General features: G+C 36.7%; 1 protein-coding gene across 1 annotated transcript; it reads right to left on the reverse strand.

The window, feature by feature from the left end:
* Positions 1-221: 221 nt before the first annotated feature.
* LOC107780074 (uncharacterized) lies at positions 222-683 on the reverse strand. The gene has a single exon (XM_016600594.2). The coding sequence runs from the start codon at positions 681-683 to the stop codon at positions 222-224; it is 462 nt and encodes a 153-aa protein (XP_016456080.2).
* Positions 684-12,029: the final 11,346 nt, after the last annotated feature.

The following is a 12,029-nucleotide window of genomic DNA, read 5'->3' on the forward strand; positions in this document are numbered from 1 at the left end:
TTCAGGTCCAACTAGTTGCTCTTTTATTGACAGCATCACAAGTGGTGTTTCTCTTTCTTCTAAGTGTAGTGGCTCGAATTAGGGTTCCCTTTTCCAGAACCCTTGGCCTTAGAGAGCAATAACCTACTTTGCCAACTCTTCACTATCCACTTCTCACAAATTCATCAAACAAGCTTCTAATGGGTCTCTGACATTAAGAGTCTCATCCTCCTCTTGTAGTATCACATCAACTGCCTCCACTGGCGACAATTTGCAAATTTGTTTGGCCTCCTCATAAATTGTTGAACATTGAATATTATTTCTTTATTATTCAACCTCATTTTCAACTCTCCGGTTTCACAGTCAATCAACGCTCTCCCAGCGGCTAAGAGCGACCTACCCAAAATTATGGGTATTTCTCCATCAACCTGGAAGTCAAGTATAACAAAATTAGCAGGAAATACAAACTTCCCCACTTGGACGAGCACATCATCTAGAATTCCTATTGGCCTTTTCACTGTGCGATCAGCTAGTTGCAGCAACATTGAGGTTGGTCTAGCTCTGTCAATGCCTAAATTTATGTAGATTGCCAAGAGCATCAAGTTAATGTTGGCTCCCAAGTCACACAATGCTTTAGCAAAAGCATAATTTTCAATTGTGCATAGGATAGTGAAACTGCCGGGATCAGACAACTTTTGAGCCATACGTCTTGTCACTACCGCACTACAAGTTTGAGTCAGAGTTACAGTAGATAGGTCCTGGAAGTCAAAACTTCTGAGACATCAAATCCTTCATCATTTTCGCATAGCTTAGCATTTCCCTCAAAGAATCCATTAACGGGATATTCAATTGAATCTGTCTGAGCATTTCCATGAATTTCCTATATTGATCATCTTTCTTTTGCTTTTCCAACCTTTAAGGGAAATGGGCTGGAAGTAGATGTTGCCTACTACTTTGTGTCTTTTCCACTACCTATTTTGGTAACTGTTCACTTTCTTTCTCCTTACCTTTGTCAACTTGTGCTTGTTCAATTACAACATCTATAAGCTCCGTCAACTCATCGATCTCAAATGGCACTAGAGTAAGTGGAACTACATTTCTATTAGATTGAGAAATGTTTTGCTCTCTATCCAAATCCCTTCCTCTCCTGAGACTCACTACCATTAACTGATTCAGGTTTTACTCTTTTGGATTGATATTTGTGTCTGCATGTAACGTTGTGGGCGATTGTTCAAAGCCATGGACAACTGGCCTAACCGAGTTTCAATGCCTTTAATAGCCAAGTCATTTACGACTAACTTTTCTTCCATCCTTCCCATTTGTCCCAATGATTTGTTGCAACATGCCCTTGATTTATATTATATTACTGTCATCCTATCTGGCCACATGCTATTGATGAGGCTGTTGGTAAGCCAATTGTTATTGGTGCTGCTGATTGTAACCCTGCTGCCTTTGATAGGGCATAACTTGGCCTTGTGGTCGTGCTCTCCAGGATTAGTATTGCACTGTTGCTGGGTTGGTCTGTACTGCTGATTCTATGGTCCCCATTATTGTCCACCTTTCCTTTGACCCCCAAAATTATTTACATAGTTCATGTCTTCTCTGAAGCCCTAGTTATCATTTCTCCACTCAATGAGCAAACATACGACTGGTTGATACAGGGAGTGCATAGGCCTCCATTTGTTATGTCAAAAATATGAACCTATTCCGTGCCCATTTCATCAATTTTCTTTGTCAACAAGCTCATCTAGGTCATGAGAGTGGCTATGTTTTCTGCATTTATATGGTTCGGGTCAAGAACAACAGAATGCACTATTAGAGTGAGTGTTGTATCCCTCATAATCCAACCTGAATTTTGAGCCATCTTGTCAAGAAGAATTTTACACTATGTGAATAATTTTCTCAACAATACACCCCAACTGAAGCATCTACATTGGCCTTTAGACTGTCAGCCAAACCCATATAAAATCTATGTCCTAGCATCTGATCCGGGATGCCATGGTGTGGACACTTCGCCAACAGGCCCTTAAACCTCTCCTAGTTTCTTGCAAAGTTTTAGTTGGTTTCTGCCTGAACTGTAATATCTCATCAATTTGCCTCGCAGTCTTATTAGGTGGATAGAACTTGTTTAAGAACTGCTTGACTAGTTCCTCCCATGTAGGAATAGAGTTTATTGGGAGAAAATCCAGCCAAGTTTGAGCCTCCCCAGTCACTGAGAATAGAAACAGTAACAATCTGATTGCTTCGAATGTCACATTCGACTGTCTTTGAGTAACACAAATTGATAGGAAATTCTTCATATGTTGCTATGGGTCTTCGATGTACGACCTGGAGAACAACCATTTATTCTGCAACAAGTGCATCGTGTTGTTTGTAATTTGAAATGTATCCGCTTGTATTGAAGGGACTACAATTGCAGTAGTCAGATTGTCAGCAGTTGGTGGCGCCCAATCATATATAGCAGCCTCCGGTACCAGAGGTGATACCACTCTAATATTTGGGTCAACTTGATTATTTATATTGTTCCCGTTTACGTTCTCGACGTCACCCATTTCAATTTTGATTTGTTCATTTTGTTTTATCTGTTTGCCCTTCTTGTTAGCCCGATTCAATATCCTGACTGCTCTCTCAGGATTTGTTAGACCTTCAAATAGTTCAACAGTTCTCAAGGAGCTTCTAGGCATGCATCTAAGGCACAAAAGAATTCAAACATGAGAATTTCAATAGAAATATTTTTAGCACCATAGAAAATTGATCTAAACTAAAAATCCTAGCAATTCTTTTAAGTTGTAACGAATAACACCGTTAGTTCCCCAGGAAACAACACCAAAATTTGATCACGCTCAACTATGCCTTATAAAAATGACTAAGCGGTCGCTGCAAAAATAATTCGGTTCAAGAGTCCGAAGTCGAATCCCACATGGAACTAACCTATTTGCTACTACTTTTAAGTATTACTAATGATAAGCTTAGACAACTTTCAAAGTTCAAGAATTGATTTGTGAATTAAAACAATTACTTGACTAAGGAAAAATGACAATAAAACTATCAATTAACAAAATGAGGTTGAATCAAGGATAAAATGATCTAGGTTACGATTTTCTCAATTGTCGAATTAATTCCTAACACGTTAGTTATAATCTTGCTGCAACACTCTCTAAATATGATGAGTTCTTGCTTACCACAATTATCTCTCAATCACTTACGATAATTTACTAGAAGTATTCTCTCGAACTACTCTAGTTGACAATTCGTACAACTCATAAATATCGCGCCAAAGCTTTGTTATCTCTAATCCCGCTTTTAAATTCAAGTAATTAATCTCTTAACTTATTTGAAAGTGGCGTTGTTCAATAACAATTTAATCAAGTGTTCTTTCTCAAGTAACACAAGATAACTAGACACGATTAATCAAGGACCCTTCAATTAATCACAATAAACACATAGTTAAACATATAAAGAGTAAGAATGACTCAACTATATCAAAAGGAAATCAAGACTTCATCCAACAATTAGTTCCATCAACCCTATATGACAGGTTTAGCTACTCGTAACTTTGTAAATAATCATAGTAATATTAAAAGCATTGAACTACAAATTAAAAGAAAGTAGAGAGAAAAACTTGAGTGATTCATGCTTCCAAGGTGTTTTGTAGCCTCTTGCCCCTCTAATGTATCCCCCTTCAAAAACTAACTTTAAGAGGTATTTATAGGGTAGGGTCCGAAGTCTACATGTCCAAAACTAGTGAGGAATTAAAATTTTCTCAGATAGCATCGTTGACGCGAGGCACTGTCTGGGGCACCAATATTTCTGTACGAGGCACTGTTTGAGGCGCCATTGTTTCTACGCGAGGCACTTTTTGGGGCTCCAATGACAAAGCTTTGGACAAGGCCTTGCACTATCTATGGCCAAGACTTTTCATTGCGTTGCATGTTTTCTTTTATTGCTCCATTTTGTAGCTCTAAGATACCATTTCGTGCAACTTTTGTCCAATTCATGTCCAAACATTTCTACACGTGAAATAAGTTCTACTAAGCGTAATTGTTGCATAAATTAGCATCCAAGCAACAAGAAAATAGGGTAAATAACGTCAAAATATATGGAATTATCACATGACATCAATAAGGCAACTTTATTTTAATGTGCACAAGAAATCTAAGAGTCTAAAATTGTCAAATTTCTACATATAAGTTGTGTACACACTCGTCATCTTATGTACATGTCTTTCACATAGTTCAAATAGTGCAAACAACCTAATTCCTATGGGGTAGTTCCTTCCCCAAAAAGTTAGGCAAGATACTTACCTCAAAAGCCCTCAATCAATACTCTAAAATAGCTTTTCCTTTATAATTCACCTCCGTTTGGCTCAAATCTAACAAAAAGCAACATAATAACATCAAATAATTCAAGAGAAATTAATTCCAATAAATAAATATATGATCTTTACACAATTTCTCAAAAGTCAACAAAGTCAACCCCGTGCTCGCTTGGTAACCCGGGTCCAAGGGTAGATTCTGGCTACCCATAATCCTACGAGTCTATACATGTAATTTATTTCAAAAGTTGAGTCCAATTCGACTCTCAAATCTCAAATTTTTGTTTTTCAAAACATAGACAAAGTTTCTCAAAATTTCTCTTTGATTCTCATAATTTTGATGTTAAATCTCATATATAATCATGTAAAATAGTTAGAAATTGATCAAAATCACTTACACAATGATTGTAGATAAAGGTACCCTCTCCAAATCTCCTCCTACTGAGGCTAGGGTTCAAAATATGAAAGAATGAGCTAAAATTCCAACTCTTAACCTACCTGTAGTTGTCGTATTTGCGACCAAAAGTTCGCAATTGTGGATGTTCGCATTTGCGACCAAAGGTTCACAATTGCGGATGTTCACTATTGAGATCACATATTTTCAGTTGCGAACAAGGTTCGATATTGCGACGAAAAGTTCATAATTGCAGTAGTTCGCAATTGCGAAGTACCAGCACCAGCAATCCCAAACTTCACTGAAATGATCTGAAACCACCCTGAAACTCATCCGGAACATCTAGGACACAAACCATACATGAATTTCAATCATAAAATATACTAGGGAGATGCTCGCGCATTCAAAACATTGAAAAGAGACCTTCTTGACCCGATATTGACTATGGTCAAACTCCAAATTTCTTAACTTAACTATTTTCTCAACCAATGATTCAAAATACATCCAAGCCCTTTGGGACCCAGTCAATTCATACCAACAAGTCCCATAATATATCATGAACATACTCGAGGCCTCATATCCTGAAACATAACATCAAAACCACAAATCGCACCTCAATTCAAGCTTAATGAACTATGAACTTTTAACTTCTACAACTCGCATTGAATCATATTAAATCAACCCGGAATGACGTTAATTTTTGCATGCAAGTCCCAAATAACACAACAGAGCTATTCCAACTCCCAAAATCGCAATACAAAACCGATATCAACAAAGTCAACTCCCGATCAAACCCCTCAACCTTCCATACCTTCAACTTTCCAACTTTCGCCAAAATGCAACAAATCAACATACGGGCCTCCAAATCCAAATCCCGCATACGCCTAAGTCCAAAATCACTATACAAAGCTATAGGAATCATTTAAATACTATTCTGGAGTTGTCTACACAAAAGTCAAACTCCGAACTCTTGCCACTTAAGCTTCTAAAACAAGAATCATTCTTCCAAATCAATCCCGAATCATCCAAAAATTGAATTCGGCCACACACATAAGTCATAATACACAATACAAAGCTACTTGAGATCTTAAGCCACCGAATGAAAATACTAATTCTCAAAATATCCGATCGGGTTGTTACAATAACTCGTGCGTAAAATCATTAGGAGTCCGAATATACCTGATATTTCCTTCATGACTTGAGGTTTGATATTTACTTGATGATTTTTATTTGTTGAGATGGAATGTTATATTTGGAAATTTTAAATTGATAGTTTGTTAAAGGATCACGTTACTTGTTATTCTTATTTCACTGTCATTGTTATATTTTATGTCTATTTATAATTTATTAACCACTAGTAAGTGCTGATGTCGACCCCTCGTCACTATATCTTTGAGGCTAGATTAGATACTTACTAGGCACACATTGATTATGTACTCATGCTACACTTCTGCACAAATTGTATAGGTACTGAGGGCGGTACATCTGGTATCTATTCAGGCATGTATCCACATTATCCGAGGGCTTAGTGGTAAGTTGCTCCCCTATGCTCCTATCCGCAACGCTCGGAGTATCCTTTGTGTTATATTTTATTTTTCTGTCTATTTCATTTCAGACACTAGTTGTAGTGATTTGTATATTCTACTAGATTGTTTGTGCACTTGTGACACCCAATTTTGGAAATTTCTAGTAGATGTTTATGTTTTTTGCTTGAGATTATTACCGTTTCACTTTTATGTCTTATTTTGCGTTATTTCCTCATGATCTTTTATACTTAGTTTATCCATTAAATAAAAATTCATAATTTCAAAAATAATAAAATGAATAACAAATTTGATAGCACTCTGTTAACTTACCTAAGGACAACGTTGGGCTCCATCACAACTTATAGTGAATTTTGGATTGTGACAAGAATCACTTGGACTGGGACCTAAGATTGTCAAATGCAGATGATTGGTGGTATTGATATGGATCACAAAATGAGATATCAATTGTGACCAAAAGAGAGCTAATGTGTTGGTCTTTGATTTCAGGAGTGATGTAATTAGTCGATGAAGGCTTGAAGATGCATTTCTTGGGCTAATAAATGTGAATGGTATTTTTCCGTTATGCGATAGTAATAGTATTAATGCTTCGGTTCGGTTCGGCCGATTATTTTATAAAATTTGATTCATATAAATTTTTCGGTTATTTTATTATGTATAATCAAAATTAGACTTTTCGAAATTGTCCAATCATGTTATTTTCTTTTCGGTATTGGTACAGTTCAGTTAATTGTCGGTAATTTATTTTAAATATAATGTAAAAGTCACTAGCAGAAGTAAAATGCAAAAACATACGTACTTTTATGGGACTTAGCAAAATACTCTCAACATTTTTACTATTTAAATGGTGATGAATTAAGAAAACGTAAAATATGGCCAGAGTATAGATCCATCAACTATTCTACAGCAACATAAAAGAAATTAAGCAAAGACAGAAAAAAAATATAAATCACACGAGTTGAACATATTAACCAAGTTGGAACCCAAGACTAATGTCTATAAAAGATTAATAGCCCGTTTTGCCAAGCTGTAAAAATCAGCTTATTTTGAGAAGTGCTTTTTTTCAAAAGTGCTTTTCTCAAAAGTACTTTTGGTGAGAAGCATTTTGTGTTTGGCTAATTAGTTTGAAAAATACTTCTGAGCAGCAATTAGTGTTTGGCCAAGCTTTAAAAAACTGCTTCTAAGTGTATTTTTCTCAAAAGTGCTTCTCAAAAAAGTATTTTTGGAGATAAGCTATTTTTTTCTGCTTCTCCAAAACTGCTTCTGTTTCTCCTCAAAAGCATTTTTTTTCCTTCCAAAAGCTTGACCAAACACCTCAATTTTTGGCCAAAAAGAAGCTTGGTCAAACAGGCTATAAATATTCAAAAAGATAAATTTAAATCATACGAAATAAAACATATTCGATACATTGTAGTTTGATGCTCATAATCGCTAGAATACCTTGTGTCTTGCTAGTGAATATGTTGGAAATAAGTTGGTTTCAATAGGAGTAGTATAATAAGTTTAGGAATAAGGATATCTGAGTTTTAATTACTTGTTGACTTGTTACCATTTTCATAATTCCAAGGCGCGGGGTAAAATTTAATGCTTTATTATTTTTAAGCTTAATATATAAATATATTTTTCACATATAAATTTATTTGGTACGGTTTGGTATTTTTTGGTTTACTTTTATAAAATTAAAAACATACCCTAATTATTGATACCGTACGGTTGGATCAGTTTAATCGATTTTTAAATATCCATTGGTGCCACTAAACAATACCACAATGTTGACCGACAAAATTTACAAAGATCCCAAAAATTAAGTCTTATTTGTCTAAACTTCAAATCTGTTTATTCTGATATTACTTCTTTTCAACAAAAAGTTCAAAATAAAGATATTTTGAGAGATTGGCAGTTTGATTTTTGTCAAACTATTTGAGAAACACTCTTGTCATTATTAGAGAAAAAATTATATTTATCCAATTTTTTCGGAAAATAGCTTTTAGGTATAAAAAATACAAGAAAGAGGACATGAACAATTCAATTTACTTATTGTATTATTTAACTGGATAAATAGTTTTAAGTATTTATTGCGAGAGGGTGTTTATTTTATTTAATTAAAATATAAAAATAAAATTAAAATTAGAAGTATAGGATAATATAAGAGACACAAAGATTCAATTAAGAAGACATAGTTTGGTATATGTATATTTTTCATAAGGACAATTTATTCTTAAAAAAAATAGTTTATAGTTTCTTCTTACAAGAAAAAAAATACAATGAAAAATCGATTCAGCTATTGGTCAGAATTATATATTATTTTTCTAGAAATTTAATTGAATACCTCTAAACTAACCTTAGTCTAGGATCTCTATAATCGTATATAAGAGAAATTGCCTTTCTTTTGATCGGTTCAAAGAGGATATGTAATAAAATAATAAAGGCTCTCCTTCATTGGTGCTTCTTCCTACGCATATATATGAGTGAGAGTGGTGCTAACTTTTAAACATAATTGACTAATTTACTCTCTACGATTGACCTAATATAGTTCGGATGAGAGGTTAACTAAAATTATGCGACATGAAATTTTACTCTAGTTATCGAAATTAGGCTCCTAATTACCACTATTATAAACATTCTCACCTAATTACCTAACTAACATAACAAGAGTTTACCATTTATAACAACTTAAAGAAATATGGGGTCTCTTAAATTTAGGCTTACATATTAAATCTCTCCCTACCACCTAACCCTACACATGATGTCTAAGCTCTTTAGTCGACGTCACATCCTCTCCCTCTACTCCAATCGCCACTGAACTTTGGTAATTGCCGACATCATCCTTGTAACTCGGCAATGACTCTGTCCAGTACTTCACATGGTGGCGTCTCCCTAGAGGACAGATTGAACTCTGACAAAAAAAAAATCTTACCTCTGATGCCATGACGAAATAGCTCAGGTGAATCGGATCTAGACGGATCTAGCTCTGGCGAAACTCTTTTTTTTTTTGGTAGGTAAATGGTGTTTGTATTGATATGGTGGGAGGAATGATGATTATAATGGTTCTTGGTGATGAATATGATAATTTTTCTAGTGGTAGAATAATCATATATCGAGTATATATTATTTGTATGTTATGTGCATATGTTATTGATTGTGGAATAAGTGTATGTCAATTGTATGTACATTGTATATTCGGTATATATGGGTGTATTTCTGGTGTACGTGGAGTATATATCAGGTGTATGTTCTTATATTTCATATGGATTGTTTATCCCAAAAGTTAGTAACAATTGAATTTATGCGCGGTTTAAAGGATATGTGGTTTGATTCAATACGATTAATCAAGAACAACGATTAAATGAGTTAAAGATAAAATAAAATATCGAATCAATCCCGATATAGTAACCAAGCCTGAATTAGATTGAATAATGGAATTCTTCCTCGATTGGACCCCCGGTACAACTCGGTCACGGGGGAAGTAAAGAACAAATGAGCAATACTTTGAACAATAGCTAGAAGACAAAAGCAAACTTTTATTGCTTTTATTTGTGTGTAACCATCAGTCAGAATAAAGAAAACTTTACCCTTTAGTTCCTATAATAGAGGAATTTCAATCCTAATACAAGTCTAAATAAGGCAAAAAAAACTTCTTTTTTGATAAATCTCGATCCGCGGTTGATATTGGACGGAATTCACGCCGTGATATCCGGTTGAGGTCGAGCATTACAGTCCTCTACTCGCCATGCATAATCGTTCTGCGTGTTTCCTGATGTCCCGAACCTATACTCGATCTAGTCCTTTATCCCACCATGCCCGGTCTCAATGGCGCCTTCACTCCCCCCAGGTTTCGATATGAGAAGTTCCAGAGCCTGGATTATGATCACGTCGAGCCCGTGCTTCCACTTTGTTTCCTAATGGGGGAAAGCTCTTCCTCCGATTTTACCCATGTACAAATAGTCCCCTCATTTCCCGAAGGATAGATTTATCGAAGCGATGGAAAACAATAATTTATCCCTTGGTTCCTTCTTCCGTACACTTCAATTGAGTTGACGGGTCAGTGAAACGTCCTATCAGTCACGTCATTCTGACTTCGGATATGTGTCAGCCGCCGGTTAACCATCCCTGAATGTGAAACTTCATGTATTGATTACCATTTCTCCATAACCAACCTCTTTTTCACTTTTCTACGTTCCGATTCTAGAGCTCATTAATTTACCCTTGAATTCCTCACTTAACTCTAATCTCTCCAAATCTTCATATATATTTTTTCAAATATTCATATCTTCATCTTCAAATCCTCATACCCTTTCTTTAAATCTTCATACCCTTTCTTTAAATCTTCAAGTCAGACCTTCATACATACATCCCTATCTTCAAATCTTCATCCTTATTTTCAAACCTTGAACCTTTATATTTTTTAGAATCCGACGGAAAAAACTTCAAATCAGATATCGCGGTAGCTGTTCCTAAGATGGCCCCAGAGCCTCCTTTGAAGATCTTTATTCTCGGGGGTTGTTCTATCGAGAACGAATTCAAAGTCGAGAAAGCCTCCAATAAGCATGACCGAGGCGAGGGGGTATGGGGGTACATATCCTCCATTACTAAAGATACACTCCCCACAGTCCGATTGGACTCCAATTAGAAGGGCAAGGATGTGGTTGTCCTTAGGCCTAATGAGGATATTACTACACACGTGGAGGGGTATCTAAGTCTTTACACTTACCCCTTCATGTTTGCCCCGATGGACCCTGTAATCCCCAGCCCTTGAAAAAGGTACGAGGTCTGCCTTGGACAAATTCACCCATTCTTTTGGAGGATCGTAATCCTCCTCCGTCATTTCATCAACAACACTGAAGCACCTCGGTTTACCTTCGACCACTCGCTTCGTTTCTATAGTCCCCAAGGTTTCCAGGGGGGTTGATCAACGTCGTCCATTGAGAAGGGAAAGATCCATTCTCGAGCATCGATGAAGATTGAGATTGGGGTTTGCAAGGGAGGTTCGTTCGGGTGAATACCGAAGATCTCGTTCCCCCGAATTTTTAGCGTTCCCTGAAAAATGGAACTTAGCCCGAAAATTTTCTTTCGTTTTTGAGTATTTTGGCGCTTTCTTCGTTCTTTTTCTCATTGCTTGTGCCTATCATTGTGCAGCAGTCGCCCAAGTTCCTAAAGCAGTCCCCTGCTTCAAGAAGTGTGTCGAGGGGATCTTCTAACAAATGCCATATTTTGAGCATGAATGGCGCAGTCTTTCAAAGGGCAAGTGGGAGACCCATTCCATTGTTCCTACTAAGTCTCTTCTTTTTTTAGGTTTGCCCAATACCACTAAGCTTCGACCATTGGATAGGGATGCGGCTCCATCCTCACTTGTTGAACCCTCTTCTTCGGGACATCCCGGAGCTGGTGCATGTGAGTTTAAAAAGAAAAAGATTATATCCTCTGGCTCCTCGGACGCCGAAGTCAAGAAGAAGAGGGTAGCGATCCAGGATTGAAAAAGCACCAAGAGGAGTACCCGGGCAAGGGCACCGGGATCTGAATCTCTCTTCCGGCTCAAGGATTACCCTGAAAATGATGACCTGGAATTCATCATCCATGGGCTGATCAACAATGAGGAGGAACATGCGGCTACCATAGATAGCGACCGAGGGGACGATCCTTCTTCAGCCCGAGAACCAGATGGAGAACCAGAAGCTATAACCTCCTGAGAGGCTATCCCTGCTCTGAGAGAAATAGTCGGTGTCATCGACATTGCAGAGTCTCCGTCTCACACGAAGTCATGTTCGATGAGGCTCAAGCCGGCAAAGAGAAATCAAAT

This window comes from Nicotiana tabacum, chromosome 11, assembly GCF_000715075.1.
Source record: "Nicotiana tabacum cultivar K326 chromosome 11, ASM71507v2, whole genome shotgun sequence".
In the NCBI taxonomy this organism is placed as follows: Eukaryota; Viridiplantae; Streptophyta; class Magnoliopsida; order Solanales; family Solanaceae; genus Nicotiana; species Nicotiana tabacum.

Bases quoted from the DNA above. Each gene is read 5' to 3' on its own strand.
- LOC107780074 (XM_016600594.2), bottom strand. From the start codon at position 683: ATGGCTCAAAAGTTGTCTGATCCCGGCAGTTTCACTATCCTATGCACA.